Raw genomic sequence first — 25,963 nt, 5'->3', positions numbered from 1 at the left:
TATCTAATTGGCACATATTGTCATATTTATAAGGCTTTGTTTCTGAGCCCATTTTGTATAAATTTCTCAACAACAACTAGAAAACATTATTATAAAATGCTATGTAAGAATTTCAGAGAAATTTTCACATTGGTGTTTTGTCAGATGCATTTCACACTATGTTATTAATCATTATATATTCATGACTCTTTTATATCTTATTCAGTGTATCCAGAAAAATAATGATACTCATTTCTTTGTATGATCAGCCATTTTAATTCATATAGGCAATCATGCTAATAAATATTATATAATTAAGATGGTTGTAATTATCATGCTATCCTGAATTTATTTTCAATTAACAAAAATTAACAAATTAACAAAAAGCAAAAATTTTAAGACTCATTTTTCACATGTAATTTTCAATTATCTATTTTGAGTGGTGGTTGAATGTAAAAAGCTTATTGATGTACTATTAATTCAATGGGACATTATTTGAGAATCTGACTAAACAAAATCACATGAAGTGGGATATATATTTTTTATGATTATTCTTGGAAAAAAATATAGCTAAGTCTATGCTATAAAACAAATTCCATTTATATGACCATAAAATCAGAAAACATACTGTTCTGCTAAAAGATGAAAATTTATTGGATGATATTAATATGTAACAGTCTTCATCACAGCATTTATAAAAATAGGCTAACATTTTTAGTTAGCATGATATAATTCAATAAAACATACTGGAATGTTTGGAACTTCCACTTTGGGAAGTTTAAATTTTGTTCAACTGCCTCACATTCTATATGCTGTAGCAATGCTTGAGCAAAACATGGCTCATTCCTATCAGGTACTTTCTAATTGTGTGTGTGTGTTGTAAGCGTATATTTCTGCATGTTTATCTTAACTGTTGATATGAACCATGCTTTCACAATACACATAATTTTAAGAATCTGCAATTGCATAAAGTGAATCTTCAGCATTTTTCAAATGTACAGTCCTGATTAACATAAACTAATGTTAAATTACATACAGTTCGGTATTGAATAATTTATGAACCTTTGACTGAATCATAGTGCACACAAAATCAAGGATAACTTAGCACATGCCTCTGTCTAAGCACTGAAGACAGATAGTACCATAACTGGTACTTTCATGATGATGTAACAGGCCAAGTGGAATCATAACATCTTATCACCCACTGACTAGAGAATATTTTACAGTCTTCTTATAAAGATGGTCAGAGCGTTGATAGTAAAATAAGTAGCAGTAGACATAGATTTCCTTGGCTTTTCCTTGCAGCTTTATTGTTGCCGCGTGCTCTTACTGAAATAAATAATGATTTACTAAATATGTTATCAAAAACTAACAGGAAAAAATAAAATTTGACACATTATATTAGAACTTTATTTTTAAGGCATCAAATTCAATTTATCATTACTAAGTGACCTCTGTATCATTCAGACAGTACTGTTGATAGGGTGTAGCATAGAGGCAGTCTGCCTCATGGCATGGCTTAATAAGGGCGTTCGTTCAGTCATATTGCGGTAGGCGACATCGCTACGCAAACAATTCGTGTTAGCATAGCCAGTGCAGAAAGAAATTTTTCCAAGCTTAAACTGATTTAAAATTATTTGCGAGTAGCAATGACCCAAGAAAGATTGGTTGGTCTAGTAACTATATCGATAGCGGTGGACATAGCTTATAATTTAAATTTAGAAGAGCTTATAAACTATTGTGCGATATCCTAATGGAGCAAACATTTAATTAATATTATGTAATTGTTTTGCATTACTATTTCTCTTGTAATAAAAACAAAATAGCAATTGGAGATTTTCTTATATTTTTGTCTTATAATCCATCAGGGAGTGATATTTAATTGTTTGCCTTAGGGGGCGATATAATCTGCCGATGGCCCTGCATTCAGAGATTTATTGTGGAAAATCAGGGCATTAACTTGTATGAGAAAGAACCAGCAGTCTAGAAAGTAGTGATTGCAAGTTTCTGCATAGTCAAGAATGAAAGACTCATTCAAACATGCCAGAGGATTATATACAGGATTATAACAATCTGAAATAGAAGCGAAAGACATTGTAATTGGAAAGGGAAAAAGAGAATTAAAAAATTTAAAGTGTTTTATATATCACACATTTTTATTTTCACATGGACAAAATTTTTCTTACTGCTTGAAAAAATTCAGTCTATTTTATTTTCCCAATTAACTTGTAAAGTCAAACTACTTTCATTTCTATTACAACTTCCTGCACAAATTTTACAATGATTTATTGTCCAATTATAGACTTAGGAAAAAATGTCCTTTATGCACTATATATTCCTTTGTTTACTGACTTGGTTGGCTGGGTGTATTTATGAGTGTTGTTAAACTTTGATAAATTGAGATTCCTAAGAATTCTAATTTTATCATCATTTAACAGGAAAAACCTTGTAGGGAATATGCTTGCTTCTAGGTATGTGCTGTATGCAACTAGTAAAATATAGATTACATTATTATAAAGAAAAAAGATTGTGAATATTTCAAGGAAGGAATACTTACTTGATTGTATAATGCCAGTGATATGTTATTATTATTATTATTACGGGCAACTCCAAGGGGTCAACAGACTCATCGATGGAGGCCCTAACATCATGTCTCAAGAACAACTATTCGTCTTTCACACAGTATCTATCATACCTCGCCTTAAACTCATTCACGGTCATAGCACCAACAACAGACTCAGGCAGCTTATTCCACTCATTTACCACTCTCCAAGTAAAGAACCTAGCTCTAACACCCCCTGTTAACCACATTTTTGCCCAGCTTCCATGTATGGCCCCTAGTCCTCCCACCACCATCCCTATTCTCAAAAATATCTTCTGGATTAATCTTATAGAAACCCTTCAGTAATTTGAATGTCTCGATCATATAACCCCTTTTCCATCTATCAACCAATTTTTGCAACCCACAAATCTTCAATCTGTTCTCATAAGGTTCATTCCACAGACCTGCCACCATCTTGTTCACTTGTCTCTGGATCCTCTCCACCTCCTCCCCATCAAGAGGTAACCCTGGCACCCATATCTGGGCAGAGTAGTCCAGATGGGGTGTTATCAGGGCTTGATAGAGAGGAACAATAACTTGTTTGTCTCTGCTCGTTAAAGTATTTTCAGTAACCAAGTGCTTTGATGAGCTGTTTTAGCCACTTTTGCAATGTGCCCCCTAAATTTCAACTCCCTATCCACTAACACTCCCAAATCCCTGGCCTCATCAATCTCCTGGAGTACGGTTCCACCAATGTGATATACTGCTGCTAATCTTTTCACTCCAAAATGCATAACCTTACACTTTGCCACATTAAATTGACATCCATTTTCATTAGCCCAGTCCTCCAAACTATCCAAATCATCCTGCAAAATTTTGACATCCTGTGCACTCACAATTGCTCTACCCAACTTCGCATCATCAACAAACAAGTGAACAGTTCCTCTCAGATCCTTTCCTATATCGCTAATGAACAAATTGAAAAGTAGTGGTCCAAGAACAGAACCCTGCGGCACACCACTAGTCACAAGCCGTCTTTTGGACTCCACTCCTGAATAAACCACTCTCTGGTATCTCTCCATCAACCACCATCCCATCCATCTCACCAACCCTATATCCATCCTCATCTGCTCCAGTTTACTGATTAGAGTTCCATGTGGTATCCTATCAAAGGCCTTGGCAAGGTCCAATAGAATCACTGAAAACCCATTACCCTTATCCAGTTCAGTCGTTACTGTTTTATAAAACGTGAGCAAGTTACTGAGGCATGATCTACCCTTCACAAAATCATGTTGTCCCCCATACAGTATCCCATTTTCATCTATCCCATCCTGTATTCTTCTCTTGACTAGCTTCTCCAAGACCTTGAAAACGATTCCTGATATGCTAATTGGTCGGTAATTTACAACGGCACTCTTGGAACCTCCTTTAGTGGAACTATTTTCCCCTCTTTCCACCCCCCCTCGGTACTAACCCTGACCCGAGACTCAGATTAAACAGAATGGTCAAGGGTACTGACAATTCAGCCGCTTCACGTACGACATGAGCTGGTATACCATCCAATCCCACAGATGTATTGACATTGAGGTTTTGTAATAGACTACTCACCTCCACCTCATTCACCACAATTCCTGTATAAACTTTTGGTTCATTCATTCATTTCTGCAATGTCACCACCTGGATGATATACTCTTGCAAAGTGCTCGCTCAGTAATTCAACTATATCAACTGATTCAGTTACCTCCCTACCATCGGCATTCGTTAAAATCATTCTGCCATATACATTTTTTCTTCTATTTGCAACATATCGAAAAAACTGTTTAGAATTGTCTTTAGCCTGCATGGCCAATTCTTTCGTAATCATTTTTTGCTTTTCTTACCACACTCGTTACCCTGGGCTGGGCTTTTTACTGTTCATGTCTCTGCCAGTCACCTTTCTCCTTAAATTCCCTCCATAGTTGTTTCTTTTTTTGCAGCTCAAGCTTAATGGTGTTATTCATCCATTTAACTCCTACTTAATTTATTATTCGGACTCTATGTATACAGTCAGCCATTGCTTCATGCAAACACTTCTTAATCGCCTCCCATGCACTGTCAACTTCTAGCCCTTGCAGTTTTACATGCCATGGCACTGTACCAATCAATGTTCTAAGCTTGTCATACTTACCAGCCCGATAATTCCACATGTACCCTGTCTTAATTGTAAATTCCACACCTTTAGCCACCTCCCAAGTTAAGACCCTATGATCGCTCTCACCAATTGGTGGCAAAATGGTCATATTCGTTACAACCAAATTCTCTTTTGCAATTACTAGGTCAAGCGCTCTCTGACCCCTAGTATTTTCCATTACATGCTGCCACAGATAGTTATCCCTTAATAACCGCATAAAATCCAATTCCTTCCTCCCATGTGTCCTCTTCTCCTTCCAATCAATGTTACGATAGTTGAAATCTCCCATAATAATTACCCTCCTTCCACCCATTTCTTCTATTTGCTTATGCATACTATCTCCACCATCTATTCCATCACCTGGTCTATAGCAGCACCCAACTGTATATTTTGTTCTGCTAGTTTCAATCTCACACCAAATAGCCTCAAATGTGCTCTTATCTCTATCTGGGTTCCACTTCTATTCTCCTTGGCTGTAGCTTATCTGCTATCATCAATAACACACCTCTCTCCCATTTTATTCTCCCTGTCTCTCCTGAACACACCATACCCCTCACATTCAATCCCACTAGCTGTGTCATCTTCTGTCAGCCATGTTTCACTAATGCTAATAACCTGTGGTCTGGAAGTGCCAACCAAGGCCAAAAATTCTTCCTTCTTGTTCCTAATACTTCTGGCATTTGTATACATGACTGAAGAAGCTGATTTGTCCCATCCCTATTTTGATGCCTTATATTAACTATCCCATTCTGATTTGTGGTCTTTCCTACTTGCTTGGGCATATTACACACATTCACACACTCAACTGTCACCCTAAAATCTGCATATCTACTCCCCCCCCCCCCGCCTTAATAACTCTAGTTTCCCTGGTTCTGTACATTCAAAGTTATAAGTTAATATTTTGTTAGAATTGAAAATACAATGTTTTGTAGTATGACTTGCATTAAGCAGCTGTGAACAAAAGTTCAAAGTGGGTGGGCACGGCGACGGAAAGAAAGGTTGTCCCCAGGCAGTCACATCCCCACGGCACATGCAGAAGTGAGTAGTGAAAAAAAACAAATGATACGAAATGAGACCCATGTGGGAGAAATTATACACATAGGATGAGCTACGTGAGTTACGGTAATTGCTGATAGGGGATGATATAAAAGGGTTACGACGACCCCCCCCCCCCAACAGGGCTTTTTTTTTTCTTCTCTCTTGGCTGGTAGTCTCGTGTATTCTGGTGGGGTAGTCTCTGTCCAGGAGTGCTCAGACAAAGGATCAGTGAAGAGTTCTGTTAGGAATCCCGAGGGTGGTAATAGGATATGCTGCTTACGAGCTAGCTGGAAGGATTACACGCTTCTAATCGTAAGATGAAAGAACACATCTCCGTTCAACTGATGGGCAATCCATGGAAAGGGTTCAGCATCTAAGCAACAGGCCTCACAGAAGAAGAATCGCCTTATGCCATCATTATATCTGGAGTGGGCAGTTATGCTGGAATCGTGTGGACTTGTCTTTGACCAAAGAAATCCATGCCATAGCACCGACTAAATGAATCAGAAGGGAGATCGATCAGAGAACGGTAGTCAGAAGCTGAAGGAACAAGTATGAAGAACCAGTATATATGGTAACGTTGAAAATTCTTTGTCTATATAATGTGTAAGAAAATTAAGATGCTATAAATGAGATTAACCATGCTACCAGCCAGGACGTATATATACGTCCACATTACCATGGATGTGAAGTGCATATTAAAATTGTAATACCATTGATATTACATTGAAATTTATGATGGATAAGAAGCTTTTGAGGATGCATATTTGATCTTTAATGGCCGGTAACATGGTTAAGGGAAATTGAGGATAATTAAGTCAGGACTGTAGCACATTAATATTAGAACACATAGTGAGGTAACTTCTATACGGTTAAATTAATGTGTATGTTTTCGAAAGTATTAAGAAGGTTTAACCTGAGTAATGTAATATGATATAAAGAGTAATGTGAATATTGCAGTCAAGTTTTGCCAGTTTGTGAAACAATAAATTAATGTCCTTATTTAGTAAGGATATCTATAATTTTCTCTGATTAACATTGAAGTTTTGGATTGAGTTCCTTTGTATTGTAAATTGTATTAATGTGTCAAATAAACTTTTGCTATCTTTAATGCGAGTGTCTGAGGTCTGAGTATTAGAATCCAATGCACCACTTGCAAAAAGATATTACTATTACTATTATTGTGAGCAACTCCAGGGAGTCATTAGACTCATCGAGGGAGGCCCCAAATCATATTCATCACAACTATTCGACATTCATACAGTATCTATCATACCTCGCCTTAAACTCATTCACTGTCACAGCATCCACCACAGACTCAGGGAGTGCATTCCACTCATTCACTACTCTAAAAGTAAAGAACCAAGCTCTAACACCTTTACTAACCACACTTTTGCCCAGTTTCCATGGATGTCCCCTAGTCCTCCCACAACCAGCCCTGTTCTCAAAAATATCTTCTGAATTAATTTTATAGAAACCCTTCAGTAATTTGAATGTCTCAATCATATCTCCCCTCCTCCGCCTATCAACCAATTTTTGCAACCCACAAATCCTCAACTTGTTCTCATACAGTTCATTCCACAGACCTGCTATCATCTTGGTCACTCGCCTCTGGATCCTCTCCACCTCCTCCCCATCAAGAAGAAACCTAGGTGACCAAATCTGAGCACAGTAGTCGAGATGGGGTCTTATCAAGGCTCGATACAGAGGAACAATAACCTGCTTGTCAACGTATTCTTCAGCAACCAAGTGATTTGATGAGCTGATTTGGCCACTTTTGCAATGTGTCCTCTAAATTTCAATTCCTTATCCACTACTAAATCTGGTGCCTCACCAATTTCCTGGAGCACGGTTCCACCAATGCAGTAAACTGCTGCCAATCTTTTCACCCCAAAATGCATAACCTTACATTTTGCCACATTAAATTGACATCCATTCTCCTTAGCCCAGACCTCCAATCTATCCAAATCATCCTGCAAAATTTTGACGTCATCTGCATTCACTATTGCCCTACCCAACTTCGCATCATCTGCAAACAAATGAACTGTTCCTCTCAGATCCTTTCCTATATCATTTATGAATAAATTAAACAGCAGTGGTCCAAGAACAGATCCTTGTGGCACACCACTAGTCACAGGCCATCTTGTGGACTGTACTCCTGAGTAAACCACTCTCTGATATCTCTCCGTCAACCACCCTCCTATCCATCTCACCAACCCTATGTCCATTCCCATATGCTGCAATTTACTGATTAGAATTCCATCTGGTATCCTGTCAAAGGCCTTAGCAAGGTCCAGTAGAATCACTGTAAACCCATTACCCTTATCAAGTTCAGCCGTCACTGTGTTATAATACGTGAGCAAGTTACTGAGGCATGACCTACCCTTCACAAAACCATGCTGTCCCCGATACGGTATCCCATTTTCTTCTATCAAATCTTGTATTTTCCTCTTGATTATTTTCTCTAAGACCTTGATAATGATTCCTGTTATGCTGATTGGCCGGTAATTTTCTACAGCAGCCTTGGAACCACCATTGTGCAGTGGAACTATTTTCCCCTCTTTCAACCCCCTTGGGACTGACCCAATCCTGAGGCTCAAATTCAACAAAATCGTCAAGGGCACTGACAATTCTTTGGCTGCTTCACGTACGACACGAGCTGGTATACCATCCAATCCCACAGATGTATTGACATTGAGGTTCTGTAATAGACTAGTTACCTCTACTTCATTCATCACAATTCCACTATAAGCTGTTGGTTCTTCCATTCCTGCAAAGTCACCACCTGGATGATATACTCTTGCAAAGTGCTCGCTCAGTAATTCCACAATATCGACTGATTCGGTTACCTCCCTATCCTCAGCATTTTTTAAGATCATTCTACCATGAGCATTTTTCCTTTTACTTGCAACATATTGAAAAAACTGTTTGGGATTCTCTTTAGCCTGCGAGGCCAATTTCCTTTCGTAATCTGCTTTTGCTTTTCTTACCACCCTTGTTACCATCCTGGCCTGAGCTTTATACTGTTCCTGCACCTGATGGTCACCCTTCTCCTTAAATTCCCTCCACAATTGTTTCTTTTTTTGCAGCTCAAGCTTAATAGTGTTATTCATCCATTTAACACCTACTTGATTTATTATTCGGACTCTTGGTATACAGTCAACCATTGCCTCCTGCAAACAGTTCTTAACCATCTCCCATGCACTATCAACATCCAGCCCTTGCAGTTTTACATGCCATGGCATTGAGCCAAGCACACACCTAAGCTCGTCATACTTACCAGCCCGGTAATTCCACATGTACCCTGTCTTAATTGTAAATTCGACTCCTTTAGCCACCTTATGGTCACTCTCACCAATTGGTGGCAACATGGTCATGTTCGTTAGCCACATTCTCGGTTGCAATTACTGGGTCCAGCACTCTCTGCCCCCTGGTATTTTCCACTACATGTTGCCGTAGATAGTTGTCCCTTAATAACCGCATAAAATCCAATTCCTTCCTCCCATGTGCCCTCTCCTCTTTCCAGTCAATGTTACCATAATTGAAATTACCCATAATAATTACCCTCCTTCCACTCATTTCTTCTATTTGCTTATGCATACTATCCCCACCATCCACTCCATCACCCGGTCTATAGCAGCACCCAATTGTATATTTTGTTCTGCTAGATTCTATCTCACACCAAACAGCCTCAAATGTGCTTTTTTCCCCATCATGCAGTTCAACTTCTATACTCCTTGGCTGAAGCTCATCAGCTATCATCAATAACACTCCTCCCCCCTTTTTATTCACCGTGTCACTCCTGAACACGCTATACCCGTCGCATTCAATCCCACTAGCTTTATCATCTTCTGTCAGCCATGTTTCACTAATACCAACAACCTGTGGCCTGGAAGTGCCAACAATGGCCAAAAACTCTTCCTTCTTGTTCCTAATACTCCTGGCATTAGTGTACATGAATCGCAGAAGCCCATTTGTCCCATCCCTACTTTGATGCCTTATACTAACTATCCCATTCTGATTTGTTGTCCGTCGTACTCGCTCAGGCATAATATACTCATTCATACACTTAACTGCCCCCCTAAAGTCTGCATATCTACTCCTCCCCCTCTTAATAAATCTAGTTTCCCTGAGTCTGTACATCCACTTCCACATCATTCATCAACACTCTTTCAAGTCTCCGTACACCAACTCCATTCAAATGCAACCCATCCATCTTATATAAGTCCTTTCACCCATCGAACTCATTCCACACATCCACAAATTCCACACCACTCTCCATGCATAACCAACGCATAAAGTCATTGGCAATTATGGCCCTCCTTCTAAACACTTCGCTGTCATACCGCGGTAAGATACTCACCACCCTAACTCTCTCACTCTTCTCTTTTGCTACCTCAAACAACTCCCTCACATCCTCTATCATTTCCATTTTGTCCTCTTTCAAATCATTCGTTCCTGCCACGATTATCATCTCTTTCACCCTCTGTTTTTGCAGTCGAATAGATTTGCTGACGTCCTTTATGTTCGCACCCGGCTGGTACGACTTCGTTAAACTCTCAATTATTACGCCTCTTAATAGCGAATCTCCATACAGCACTCGCTCCATTTTATTGACATTTGCGAACATTCTATTATTTGCTGTCACAGACTTCCGCCGGTTATTTGTCGTTACGTTCAACACACATTTTTCCATACGCTCCAGTTGTCTTTTAGCTCTGTGTATCGCACCATTCAAATGGGCAATTTCGCTACTCGCATTTATCTCACCATTTTCATTATCGATCAAATCATCCATTCTTTCTGTGTTTCTACCTTCAATTACATTTTCGGCGATGCTCTTACACCTATCTGGCACTACCAAGCAATTCTCTAGCACACCGCCATTTTCTACATTCTGACTATCGTTAACGATATCACTCTCGACACACGAAACACGCTTGAAGTCCTCACTTTTTACACATATTAACTCCACTATCACTTTCTAACCAGACTCCCACCGCTCTTCGCAAGGCATACATCTCACAGACAGCACATTGCATAAATTCGTTTACATCAAAACTCTTAAACAAACATGGCGACCTGGCCGCCATTTTTTTCTTTATCGGTGCCAGGTGTACGCTATATTTTCTTAAAAATAATAATTAAAATAACAGAAAACACGCAAAAATTGCACAGACACACCAAGAAACAAAAAGCAAACAATACTACTTAAAATTCTAGTAAAATATCTAATGTTAACACAAAATACTACTAATCTTTTTAGGAGCTCTCGACAAGCCGACGATCTAATCAGTGTGACACCAAGCGACGATGATATGAATCTAAGCAGGAGAAAATAGGTTATGTTATAGGTCACGATTGCAAATCGGTAGTCATTATAATACACCTTTGAGATCACTTCTTGATTAAGACATGTTTAACTTAATCTAATAGCTTAGGTGGCGCAGCAAAAAAAAAATAAATATTCCTAATGCTTTAAGCGAGGTGAGATTTCAAAGACTTTGCCATGCTGGTTTTGGCTCGACACTGAGGCAATTCCTCTGTGTTTTAGAGGTACCATGTCACTCCTTAGGAAGGACCCAGCGTATAGTACATATATTAATAGATTTTAAGAAAGTGGGACACAACATAAATGGCGCAGTCGACAGGATTGTGAAATAGGAATTTTAAATAATTTTTTCACATGTAGGTAGGTTTCCGATTCTAACCAGAAATTTGAACATGAGTGTGTTAGAATTTTAGAATAAGTATTGTACTATTGTGTTAACTTAGAGTGCAAGTATGTCTACCTCAAATAGTTCAGGGCCGAATGAGATAAATTCTTCAGGTGCGTTAACCCTCAACAAGTGTTTCCTCAATTCTCAGGGGGAGGGGGAGGAAATGGATGATGTAATTTCATTTTTTAATTATATAGAAGAGCTAAGAAAGGCTGGGGGAATGGTCAGATTTTCAATTACTAGTCCTACTCTGCAGCAAGCTGATAGGAAAGGCCAGAACCTTCCTATACTCCTCTCCCATCTTGAAAGAGACCTTGGGGTACTCCAAATTTAAGGAGGTCCTGATTTCACAGTTCACAAAACTGAGAAGTTTGGGGCCAAACTTATGGAAGCTCCAAAGATGTACTCAGAAGGACAGGGAGAACGTTTCAGAGTTTCAGAACAGATTGTTGATGGTGACCAGTACTTTGAGTGTCTCCAGTGAGGAAAGACCCCATTTGGACTGGGCTGTCTTCCAGCAGTTCCAACAAGGAATCAGGCAAGAACTGAGGGAGACAGCGTTTAACAAGAGACTTAAAAACCTAGATCAGTGTTACAATGCGGTCAAGGAATGGGAGCAAATAATACTTGGGGATATTCGTCCCACAATTGTTCCTGGTCTTGTCAACTTGGTTGAAGAGGATCGCAGTCTAATCAGGCAACATGAGCCAGAAAAGGAGTGCAAAGAAAAGAAGGAAAGATCCAAGAATAAAAAGGGGAGCAAGGGTATCAGCTGTGAAGTGATTAACAAACTGACAGAAACCTCTTCTGGGACATGTAACATAAGATCAATGGTTAAACAGGAAGTGGAACTTCTTCAGAAACCGGTTATAGAGAAATTAGACGAGGTGATGAGACAACTGGGAACGATGTCCTTGAAGAACCCAGAACCGTGCAGCTTCAAGAAGACAGCCTGAAGAAACCACAAGAATGATTAGAGAGGTGGTGAAAAAATTACAAAAGCCTCTTCTTGACAGGCTGGATTTAGTAATGCAGAAACTGGTGGAGGTAACCTCCCGTGAAACTCCCATCAAGTTCCAGACAGAACTATGACCCAAGTGATAAGAGGGAGCCTCCCAGATGTTACAATTCCGACAAGATTGGGCACCTTGCCTGCAATTGTTTCAGCAGAAAGAGGTGCTCCAATAGGAATCAAAATGAGGAGACCAGATCACATATGTATATGAATAGGAACTGGAGCAGAGGGCAAAGAATAAGAGAGCACTCTTATGGAATGATGGTAAGGGGCAGTGTCTGTGGAAGGCATTGTAATGCCTTGATGGACACTGGGTCCCAAACCTCCATCATTTCTGGGGGATTACTTTAGAATGTTAGAGCCCTATTTAAGGAATGAGATTACATACCTTCAGGAGTCCGTGTGAATCTCTGGGGTCTCAGCCTCCATAACTCATGCGACCAAGTCTGTACATCTAAAAGTTTACTTGCCTGAATTCAGGCTGTGTGTTTGGCATGAGTTTCTGGTTCTATCCAGAACTTCTCTCCCACACATAAAGCTAATTCTGGGCAATGATTTTTTAATGCGATTATGCACATAGGGAAGTGTATCTTCTTGGAAGGAAGCGAATCACCCAAGAGCATTGTAAAGTATGATTCTACAAGAAGGGAAGGGATTCACTCGAATTTGAACATCGAAGAAGGAATAATGGAGGGCAGCCTAGTAAAATGTACAATGAATCAGTGTGCGACAATTTGGATGGGAAGGAGGCCCCATTGTCAGAAGAGACAGACACTCAAATGAATGACATTTCACTAAATGAAGGGACACATAAAGAAAAGGATTCAGATAAAAGGGATTTAAACTTGGATGAGATTCAGCATACTGTATTAGGAGTAAATTGTATTAGCATTGAAATGGAGAAGAGGAGGGAATCCAGAGAAGTAAGTTACATTCACAATAAAGCACATAATAGTAGAGCAAACCTCAGACACACACGGTGTTTTTTTAATAGAAAACAGTTCACTGGGAGGAAAAGGAACAGGAAATCGTTAATGGAGACCCCCCCCTGGATAGAAATGAGGAACACTCAAGAAAATTTTTTTAGAAAAAATTTTAAAGGGGGAGGGGGACATTTGTTAAACTTTGATAAATTGAGATTCCTAAGAATTCTAATTTTATCATCATTTAACTGGAAAAACCTCGTAGGGAATATGCTTGCTTCTAGGTATGTGCTGTATGCAACTGGTAAAATATAGATTACATTATTAAAAAGAAAAAAGATTGTGAATATTTCAAGGAAGGAATACTTACTTGATTGTATAATGCCAGTATTACATTATAAGTTAATAATATTTTGTTAGAATTGATAATACAATGTTTTGTAGTATGACTTGCATTAAGCTGCTGTGAACAAAAGTTCAAAGTGCGTGGGCATGCAGACAGAAAGAAAGGTTGCCCCCAGGTAGTCACATGCCCACAGCACGTGCAGAAGTGAGTGGTGAGAAAAAAACAAATGATACGAAATGAGACCAATGTGGGAGAAATTATACACGTTGGATGAGCTACGTGAGTGACGGTGATTGCCGATAGGGGAGATGATATAAAAGGGGTTAGGGAACCTCCCCCCCAGGGCTTTTTTTTTTCTCTTCTCTCTTGGCTGGTAGTCTCGTGTATTCTGGTGGGTAGACGGTTGCACGGAGGAGCATCTCTGTCAAGGAGTGCTCGGACGAAGGATCAGTGAATAGTTCTGTTAGGAATCCCGAGGGTGGCAATAGGATATGTCGCTTAAGAGCTGGAAGGATCATGCGCTCCTAATCGTACGATGAAAGAACACATCTCCGTTCGACTGATGGGCAATCCATAGAAAGGGCTCAGCATCTAGGAAACAAGTCTCACAGAAGCAGAATCGCCTTACGGCATCGTTATATCTGGAGTGGGCTAGTTATGCTGGAATCACGTGGACTTGTCTTTGACCGAAGAAATCCATGCCATAGCACCGACTAAATGAATCAGAAGGGAAATCGATCAGAGAACGGCAGTCAGAAGTTGAAGGAACAAGTATGAAGAACCAGTATGTACGGTAACATTGAAAATTCTTTGTCTATATAATGTGTATAAGAAAATTAAGATGTTATAAATGAGATTAAGGGAAATTGAGGACTTTCATATAATTAAGTCATGACTGTAGCACCTTAATATTAGAACGCATAGTGAGGTAACTTCTATATGGTTAAATTAATGTGTATGTTTTTAAAAGTATTAAAAAGGTTTAGCCTGAGTAATGTGATATGATATGAAGATTAATGTGAATATTAATCTTCATATCATATCACATTACTCAGAATGTTTAACTTGACTGCAATGTGAATATTGCAGTCAAGTTTTGTCAGTTTGTGAAATAATATATTGATGTTGCTTCTTGATGCCCTTACTTAATAAGGATATCTATAATTTTCTCTGATTAACACTGAAGTTTTGGATTGAGTTTCTTTGTATTGTAAATTGTATTAATGTGTCAAATAAACCTTTGCTATCTTTAATCCGAGTGTCTTGAGTATTAGAATCCAATGCACCACTTGCAAACAAATACGAATCTAAGCCGTAGAAAATAGGTTATGTTATAGGTCACGATTACAAATCAGTAGTCATTATAGTACACCTTTGAGATCACTTCTTGATTAAGACATGTTTAACTTAATCTAATAGCTTAGGTGATGCAGCAAAAAAATATAAATATTCCTAATGCTTTAAGAGAGGTGAGATTTCAAAGACTGCCATACTGGTTTTGGTTCGACCCTTAGGCAATTCCTTTGTGTTTTAGAAGTACCATGTGACTCCTTAGGAAGGACTCAGCATATAGTACATGTATTAATATAATTTAAGAAAGGGGGACACAACGGTGTCTACTCTTCAACCAACAAGCTATGGATTCAAATCTTTTTGTAAAGAACAGGAAATAATTTTGACAACTAGTGTGAGACCACTGCCTTGTTAATTTAGAGACCTGAAGTGGTTTGAAAAGTTTACTGTTTGGTCTCTGGAGCAGGATTTTTGGATTATCCAACTCTTAACTTGTCCACATGCTATAGATTTGTAACTTTCATGGGTATAATTCACATTAAAAAAATTACTTGGTATGTGCTACAAAAAATTTTCTTTCATGCTCTATAATCTATACTCCTAACAATTGTTGATCATATAGTGGAGAGGATGCATTCATGTATGTGCATTTTGTCTCTCTCTCTCTCACTAAGAAGAATCATGCATGCTCTTAAGTTGCATCTCATGGTTCGTAGACTAACCCCTCAACCCTAGGATCTTACATTTCCCCTCCTTCTTGTGGTTATTTCTATTAATGTGATAATTATTTCTCATCAATTATCTCTCAAAATATGCCATACTAAAACATTATCCCATTAAATACATTGAAATCGGCCATAAAGAAATCGATCTTGAGTCTTTAATGGCACTTGTAACATGGCAATGATTATTAGAAACATGTATTCACAAGAATAAATAATAATTTTATTATTACAAATATTTCAGCCTGACACTAACTGGTCATCATCAGTGCATCCTTTTTTTAATGAGCTGAGCCACATGCTAACATATCACCATACAGGTGGTATGCTAAAATAATAAAATTAGATAAATTAATTTGAATGACACAACATTAAAAAAAAAAATAAATTAAAATTAAAATTTTTAAAATAAAGGGGGAGGAAAGGCAATACCACTGCAATGGATTGTCTGTCCACTGCCAAGATTTGGCAATGGATAGACATTCTCTTCAATTTAAGTTTGGACAATGTAGAAGTGCTGCAGCACTCTTAGCACATTCACGTTGGGGTGATCAGAAATTTCTCATTGCCACCTTGACCATCTGGTGGGGCAGTATAAAACACCTTCCCCCTCCACAATTTCATGTTTGCATATCAGTGGATGTGCCACATATTGTGATGGATTCTTCGAATGTAACAAATCTGCATTGTGTGTGTGTGTGTGGAGGGGAACAACGTGTCTGTTTTTTGGATATATTAGAAAACAATAATTACGTAGAAAGTTATACTTGACTTACTAAAAGTTGTAAACATCTGAATCATTATTAATGAGCTGAGAAGAAAGAATGTAAATTATAAAATGTATTAATAGAAATACTTTAATTGCTGGCAAATTAATTATTAATAATTTACATTTGATAACTGGCGATCCCGGGGTACCTGAAGATACCGAGTCATGGTGGTATAACCATTACATCTGGTTGGAAGGAAATGTCCAACCCACCAAGCTGCATGGACGGCAACGGAGTACCACCATGCATACTTTTTCTCTTTCTCAAAGTAATGATGAACAAGTCAATATGGAAAAATGAATTATGCACAAGAACAGATGGGACCCCTGGGTCTGATCTTGTACAGTATGCTACCAGGGAGGGGGCTTGTAGATCTGTGTTGGAGTCCCAGGAGGATAAGACCTCAAATGATGCTGCAGGATCAAAGCCTCTGGGAAGTTCTGGAGTTAATGTAAGAACACAACATAAGAAAATGAACCCCAAAGAAAATACAAATATGGGCACCTGGAATGTTAATTCAATGCATCAAGCAGGGAAGATTGCCAATGTGATCAGAGAAATGAAAAGAATGAAGATATCTGTTCTTGGACTCTCAGAGGTTAGATGGAAAGGGAAAGGAGATATAAGAACAGATGATGGATTTAGATTTATTTACTCAGGAGGAGAAGAATCAAAGGGATATTGGAATAATGTTGGATAAAAGGGTAGCCAGTATGGTGGAGAGATACTGGCAGAGATCTGAAAGAGTGATTGCTTTGAAAATAAAGGCCAAACCTAGAAATATCCGTAATTCAAGTATACGTACCAACAACAGATCATACAGATGATCTGTTGGAAATCACTTTGAACGGACAAAGAATAGAAAATGTAAAAAGTTTTGAATACCTTGGGAGTTGGATAACAGAAGACAATAGATCTAATTATGAAATTAAGAACAGAAATAAAAAAGCAAAAGCAGGATTTTTCAAAATATACTACATATTAGGAAACAGAAATCTGAACAAACAGTTGAAAGTAAGAATCCTCAAGACAACGATTTGGAGTGTGGGGATGTATGGATGCAAGTCCTGGACAATCAATAAGGATTTGACCACTCATCAAATGTCCTGCAAACGCTATTTTTCTTCTTTGGATACTAGCCATATAGTCTCTTTTCATTTTAAATCTTTTAAGAACCTCTTCATTGCTCACTCTTTCAGTCCAGCTGATACGATCCATTTTTCTCAAGCTGGACTGAAAGAGTGAGCAATGGAGAGGTTCTTAAAAGATTTAAAATGAAAAGAGACTATATGGCTAGTATCCAAAGAAGAAAAATAGCGTTTGCAGGACATTTGATGAGTGGTTCTTCTGGAGAGCTTCCCAGAATAGTATTGCATTGGATGGTGGAGAGAAAGAGAGGAAGAGGAAGACCCCTAACTGCAATGGAAAGACAACATCAAAGATTGGACGGGCAAGAATCTTACAGAAGCAAGAGATAGAGAGGCATGGAAGCGGACTGTTCATCAGCCTGCAACCCTCTTAAAGAGGAGGCCACACAGGATTAGAATATGTGTGCATCCTATAAGTTGCTTGGTGGAGCGAATAAGTGATCCTATAAATTCTAACATGCATATTTATATTTATGATGGGCATAATTAAAAAAAAAAAAAAAAAAAAACACGAGGAGAGAGAATGGGGTTTGTTTGCAAAATATAAATAACTAACCAATAATAAACAGTGGCTGTATTGGGTAGCTCAGTAAATCACTATAGGGAGGGACTAAGCCAATGAACTAATAATATTGTTTGTCATTCAATTCATCTAGGCATGCAAAAATTACATGTGGGTTGATGGAGCAGCAAATCATCTTGTGCAATTTGTTGTGTATGTTGTATTTATATTTAATTAGCTTGACTAAGAATTTTCTTTTTTCACAGATGAGATATATACTTTTTACAAGGTAATATAAATATAAATAATTTTCAATCATCATCATCAGAATTATCCATAATGTAGAATTATGAATCCTACATTAATTAATTTATTATTTTATTTATTTTTGTTAGTGGCTCTTCAGTCTTATCAATAATAGATATCTTGTATATGCTAGTATTTTGTTGGAGATTAACAGATGCAGTCCATTTCTTATAATATATAAAAGAATTCTTCTTTATTCAGGAATAGATGAATTTTTACTCAGTACATCTGTTCTTTCCGAAGACCAGAATGGAAATATTCTTTATTGTGATAAATATTCCATCCCCAACAGACACTGTACAGCAGAAGCAAGAAAATTAAGTAGTTTTATTGTATCACTAAATACATTTCCAGCTATATTATACTATATTAACAATAACTAGTATAATCAATATAAAATCAGTTTGCATTGCATTTGAAATTTTCAGCATCATTAAGACAGTTCGCAAATGCTAATTTTACAAATAAAATTGTACTGAAAAAGTTGCAACTAATGTGCTGTATAAATTTTGTGAAAATGCATCCATCTAATGTGGCAGCGACATATATATGGTAAATCAATTTCTGGGATCATGTGTTATTCATTCCACCAAGCAACTATAGGATGCACACATATATCAAATGTAAATTATCCTTTTGCAGCAAGCATTCCTACTGCAAAGGGATATCTTCCTAGTTGTAGGCAATGCTAACTAGACCACTAGGTGGTAGATGACCTTCATCGCCTGGTGAAACACCACCACTCTGCTTATTGGGGAACCTGAAGTGGCAAATTTGGCCTCCAGAGATGTAATACTCTTCAAGGGTATGCCTAACATACTCAGAGATCCAAACCTTTCTCCATTTTGAGGGTACAGCAGTTAAAATGGCGGTAAAGCAGGCTGACTGCCAGATAGTATACAGGCCAGAACCAGTAAGTAATGAGTCAGTTGGAAGCTTTCTGGCATACTCTGCCAAGTCATGCCTGGTGAGGTAGTCCGAGTAATGTTATGTTATGTTAGAGGCACCATTGAGGCCATGGAATTACAAGGATTCTGGTCACTCTCTGTATGGGTGTCATGTTCACAAGTCTATCCCCCCACTCTTTACTTTCATCTAATAATAAACCAAAAATGAAAAACAAACCTGACAATCAATGATGGCAACATTGCAAACAAAATAAATCTTCCCCAATAACCAGTTGATTTGAACAAATCAAACTAAACAGAATATTCCAAATTTACTAAGATCCCTACCAAAAAAAATCATTTCCACATCTACTTTACACACACACACATCCACAGCATAAATTTCAACATAAACAATGTTCATCACCACTTACAGACATCTAAACCAGATCTCCTCTTAACAGAAACTTAAATTGCAGCTACATCAACTACAGTTCACCTCCAATACTCAAATTATACTCTTCACAATTCATTTTGCCACAAAGGTTGCATCTGTGCCTTTGTATGTTCTGACATTGCCTGCCAGAGAATGCCAAATTTAGAATTCCCTGCTTTTGACTTTCTCTGGCTGAAGGTTTCCTTGTTCCCACTTAGTAATATTCATCTGCTGTATTTGCCAGTCTCTAAACTATGAAAACCATACAAAGACCTCTTCACCATATTCTCCATGAAACTCAACCATTTATCCTCTAACACTACAAAGGTACAAAGTGGGATGATTGCACTGAGTGAGTCACAGAAATCATCCTTCATTCCATCCAAAACTCCAACTCACTTGGAAAGTGGGTTGGAGTTTAACAGAAGGTTCAACAGAAGATGTATGAAAGCAGTCAAAGAAAAAACCTCAGCTTACTGCAGGTGGCTTACATCAAGAACCCAAGCTTCATACTCAGCCTATACAGAAGCATGCAATAAATGTAAATCAACTATCAGCAAATCCAAATCCAAATCCAACTTCATAATAGCAGAAAACTCATCTTTTGTCCAAATGTTAGCTATGCCTTCTGGTCCCTTGCAAAATCCATCTTCCACTTACCTGTGCTCCCACCTCTCACCCATCTGAATGAGTGAGAGGTGGGAGCTTCATCCTCTTTCTCGTTATAGCACCCAAAGAAAAAACTGACCTCCTAGCATCACTCTTTTCCTTTAACTCCTGCATAGACAATGAAGGCAAATCATCTCCTTCCATACCAGCAGCTGAGCACTGTATACCTCCTGTGGCCATTTTGCAGCAAGATATAAGAAGAACATTAGACAACCTGAAAGACACTACAAAGTTATAAATCCATACTGACCATCATAAAGAATACTGTGTCCATCAGCCCAATCTTATATTCTACTCCTAATTAATCTCCCCAGCACCTTGACTACAACTGCAGTTATACAGAATGATCTATAATTGGAAATTTCTGTTCTAGAACCATGCTTGTAGAGTGGTACTATTTTGTTTCTTATTATTCATATTACTTCTTTCTACTCCCTAGGAACCTTACCCATTGCAAGAATTTCATTACACAACCAGGTCAAGGGAATGTGTTCTTAAGGGAATGTATTCTTAAGGAATGGGCACAGCTAAGTGTTGTGCACATTCCTTAAGAATACATGGTGATATGTTATCCATTCCCACATACACCTCTGATTTGTTCACTTCCAATTCTTCTAATAGTTGGCTTCCTTCTATACACTGCATGGCATCTTTACAATTCCACCGATAAGGTGCTCATTCAATAATCCACTTATCCTTTGCAACAGTCGCTCTGCTGCCATGACTATCCACCAGTGTCAACATACCATAATTATTTTTTCTCTTGCTTGCCATAAACATAATTAACCTTGGCTTGACCAGCAATCTCTCTCTCATTCTACACCTTTTCTTTCTTTACCATGCTTATCCCCTTCCTAGCCTGCACTTATCTGCTTTATAGACCCAATCACTACCAACTGTCGTCACCTCCTCCATAGCATTTTCTTTTCCAACACAGCATGTTTGATTTCACTGTTCATCCATTTCACTCATACTCTATTTACTCGCTTAACCCTTGGTATGCAGTTATACAATGCTTTTATCAGATACTGCCTAATGAATTTCCATGCACCATCAACATCTTTCTGCATAGCTCATCTACCCAACATATTGATGCTAGTTGACTACAGAGCTTCCCATAATTACCCACCTTATACTTCCACATATATCCATTTCTGGCAGTAATGTTTTCTTGTTTCGTCACTTCCCAAACAAGTACCTCATGATCACTCTCACTAACTGGTAGCAGTGTCAGTAGCTCATTAACAACTACATCTTGTGAAGTTATCATCAAATTCAAAACACTAAAGCCTCTAGTTACTTCAGTCACATGCTACTTAAGATATTTATCCTTCAGAAATTCAACAAACTCACTCTACTTCTTGCTATATATTATCTCCTCCTTCCATTCTATATTCCTGTAATTCTTTTTACATGCCTAACCAATTTGTCTAAATATTTCATGATCAACATTCTCTACATTCCCTGTCCTATAACAGCATTCTAACAGATATACTAGCCTGTTAATTTCAACTTCACACCACACAGATTCAAGATCTGTGCATGTACTATCAACTTTCCCACTTTGTGGACACAATTCCTCTGCAATCATGAGTAGCTTCCCCCCCCCACTTCCTCCCTCTTTTCGCCTTCCTATCCTTCCATTTCTATTCCTGACATCACATCATCCTCAGACAACCAAGTTTCACTTATTACAATTGTCTTTGAGCATATATTAACTAAATCAATGCAACAACAAACTCAGCTCTCTTATTTCAAATACACCTTATATTTGTATACAAATATAACAATCCCTGTGCCTTTGAGGCCATTCTACCAGCATTTACATTCTCTATTCTAGCTGATGTACTACATCTTTCTCTTTGGTCTGACCACTCTTGTTTCTCTGATCCTGACTTTGATTGCCATTCATATCCATCTCATCCTCACCTTTATGTATACTATCACCATCTGCTGCTATAACCACATACTTGGAGTACTACAGATAAGCTGTCTTTATATTTAGTTTAATATTTGAATCTCAAATTGCATTTCCTAAGGACAAACTTAGTTAACGTTTCAGAATTAAGCAATAAAATTAAATAAATAAATAAACACATACAAAAGAAGAGGATTAATCAACACAATAACAATTACTTAATAATTACTAGCATATAGCCAATGCTCACCAGAGCAAACTTGCAGAGATGAAAGGAACAAAAGAATAGTCTACTATGGTAAAGGATTAGCTATAGCAAATTTAGTGTAGCATGGTTCTGTTTAGTTTTTAGTGAAAAGAGGGAGAAGGGGGCTACTCACGATTGCATAGTGAGTTTGCTTGAATAGTGTTATAATAAGAGTTAACTGCATAGTAACTAAGTAGTTTCATAGAGAGTGAGTTTGCTTGAATGATGTTTGTTAAGTAAAAGTTAAATGCAAATTCAGGATGAGGGATAAGTGTTTCTTCAGTTGAATAAGACACAAGCTATCATAAAAATAAATAACATTTAATTATTATATAAATCTAATTACTTTAGAAATAATTTGCAAATAATTGGCAAAGTAAACTTTGCTGGCCTAGTTGACTACATGATGAATGTGATTACGCGGTAGATAATTTTACTATCCAGTATGAGTACACCTGGTCTCTGTTTATTGGAAAGCCTGCAGTGGTTTGAAAGAGTAATGTTTAGTCTCTAAAGGTTCACCAGGTTATCTAATCTTTAGCCCACCCGTAGTACTAATACTCATGTACTATAGAATTATGTCTTGCTGCCTCTAGGACTTCATGTATTAAGGATGATTACTAATGTACCTCTGGATGGATGCTTGATGGAAGGACACCAATTATGACTGCCTTGGCTAAACAAAGGAGATGGTCGTTAATGTTGCACCATTCAGTCGACAGAGCTGCGTTATAAGAAGTTAAACATGTTTCTTCTCAACATCAAGGATGGAACTTGCTTCCTGCCTGAATTTGAATATATAGATTTAATTAGGACAAGAATCAATGCTCTACTGACTTGAGCTCATACAACTCAGGGAACGATGATGCATTGTAGAGTAGGCTGTCAGAGTATAGAAAGTTTGGCTCATATTGCTCAATGTTGTTACTGTACACGTGGAGTACATGTCAGAAGGCACAATACAATAGTGAGGGTCATAAAAAATAGGTTGAACAAAGGTTGGATAAGATAACAACAGTAGAATCCCACTATAGAACTTTGGACTGAGGAAGCCTGCCCTTGAAGTAAAGAAAGGAGATGAGTTAGTTGTAATTGATGCACAAGTTGTGAGTGTTGGGTGACCACTCTCCACCCACCAACTGTGAGAAAGTTGCCTACTATGCTGAAAACCAAAATTTGGTATGGCTACTTCAGGAAAAACACAACATTGAATAAGTCAGAGATCACTAGCAGTGAAGCTAAACATTAAATTAACACAAGTCAACCAAATCATTACAAAACTGGGTTATAGTTTCATTTCACAAGATTTTCAGTCTTCTGAAATGAAACAGACAAGACTGAAAGTTTGTTGCTGATTACATCAATGATATCAAAGAAAAGGAAATGCCTTTTTCACAAAACTGTGACAACATTGTGTCCATCATTATAATGTTGAAATGAAAATTCAGTCTGTGGGATATTTGCTACCTTAGGGCCATAAAGTTGAGAACTCAAGTTTTTAGCCAAAAGTGCCTGATTATCTTTTGGAGCAGTAAAGATGTCATTTGCTAAGACCATATGGTGAAGGGGACAACAGTAAATTCACAAATTAATTTATTGTTTTAACTTGAGAAATTTAAAACAAATTAATCATGTTTGTGCCATGGAATGGCCAGTATTTTGCAACATGACAACAGATCACATCAATGCATTTACTTCAGTGGATACTGAAGAGATCAAATTTGAAGATTATGGAACATCCTCTCTCCAGCCTGGATATGGTTTCATTAGACTAGATATTTTCTAAAAATATCTAGACTAATGACACCTCTCCATTTCAATAATATCTAGTCTAATGAAACCCCTTCATTTTGAAAATGATATTGGAAATATCATTTTCAAAATGGAGAAAATGTTGAATGGGAGAGGCATCATTTTGAAAAAGCTCCTCATCCGAGGGCGGTCTGAAATGTTCTCGGCCTCAACCATAGGTGGCAACACTATCGGTAAGATTTTTTTATTATTATTAAGCTGGTACATCTGTCATAAGTATCCGTGTGAAATTGCAAGTCATTTTATCAAGTAGTTTGTTTTATACAGTTGTCTGAAGCAAAAATTTTTTCTGTATCCCTTGAAATGAATAAAACTGAATATTGTGTGGTTATAAAATTCTTTGTAAAACAAGGATTAAATTCATTCAAAGTTCATAAAAGTTTATGGGCATTCTTCTCCTTCGTTTTTGACAATTAATAAATGGGTTGCCGAGATTAAACATGGCCATATCAGCCTTGAAGATGATCCAATTGAAGGACGTCCAAAAACTACACCAGAAATCAATGATCAATGACCTGCAAGTCAAAGTGCATGAAATTACTGAGACTATAGGCATTTCAAAAGAATGTGTAGGATATATTTTGCATGAAGAATTGCAAATGAAAAAGCTTTGCGCAAGATGAGTGCCACGCTTGCTCACAGCAGATCAAAAAAGCACTTGCATGAAAATCTCTGAACAGTGCTTGAAGCGTTTTGACAAGAATAAAAATGATTTTGTGCATCAATTTATTACTATGGATGAGACTTGGATTCACCATTACACACCAGAATCCAAACAGCAGTCAAAACAGTGGACAGAAGCTGGTTGATCAGCGCCAAAGAAGACAAAGTCGGTTCCATCAGCAGGAAAGGTCATGGCATCGATGTTTTGGGATGCTGCATTTTGTTTGTTAATTATCTTGAAAAGGGTAAAACACTAACCAGGGAATATTATTCTGATCTTTTAACCAGACTAGATGAAATAATTTGTGAGAAAAGATCTGGTTTTGCAGAAGAAAAAAATAATCTTTCATCAGGACAATGCACCTGCCCACAAAGGTGTTTTGGCAAAGGGAAAATTAAGGGATCTGCACTATGAATTGTTGGAAAATCCACCCAATTTCCTAGAGTTGGCTCCCTCTGAGTTCTATTTCTTCCTCAAACTAAAACTCTTCCTCAATAGTCAATGTTTTTCTTCAAATCAAGAACTAATTGCAGCTGTAGAGGGGTATTTTGCAGATCTTACTGAGAACCACTACAGGGATGGGATAATGGTGATAGAGCATTGCTGGAATAAATGTATTAGTCTTAAGGATTTTATGTTGAAAACTAAAAATAATTTTGAAATTATAAACAGTGGCGGCTTGTGGTTTGAAATCGTGGGGGGTACTGCAACTTTTGGAATATACAAACACACTGTAAGTACAGTGTATACGTGTTTGGATAAAATATCAAAATTATGGTATCATACCATAATTTTGATATTTTGGTATGGTATAACATTTTTACCATAATTTTTAAAAATTATGGTAAAAATTATA

At 37.7% G+C, this 25,963-nt stretch overlaps 1 protein-coding gene across 1 annotated transcript in view; it reads right to left on the bottom strand.

The window, feature by feature from the left end:
• Nucleotides 1-329: 329 nt before the first annotated feature.
• Nucleotides 330-25,963, bottom strand: part of LOC150106738 (synaptogenesis protein syg-2-like) — a 393,852-nt gene continuing 368,218 nt past the window's right edge. The window contains exon 8 of the mRNA XM_090392677.1: nt 330-1,308. Coding sequence (XP_090248803.1) covers nt 1,223-1,308 — 86 coding nt within the window. The 3' untranslated portion in view covers nt 330-1,222. The remainder of the gene's footprint in view (nt 1,309-25,963) is intronic.

The sequence above is a fragment of the Typopeltis vanoorti genome, chromosome 5, assembly GCF_054136105.1.
Source record: "Typopeltis vanoorti isolate ZY-2024b chromosome 5, IOZ_Tvanoo_1.0, whole genome shotgun sequence".
Lineage (NCBI taxonomy): Eukaryota > Metazoa > Arthropoda > Arachnida > Uropygi > Thelyphonidae > Typopeltis > Typopeltis vanoorti.
This window is presented reverse-complemented; position numbering and strand designations above follow the sequence as displayed.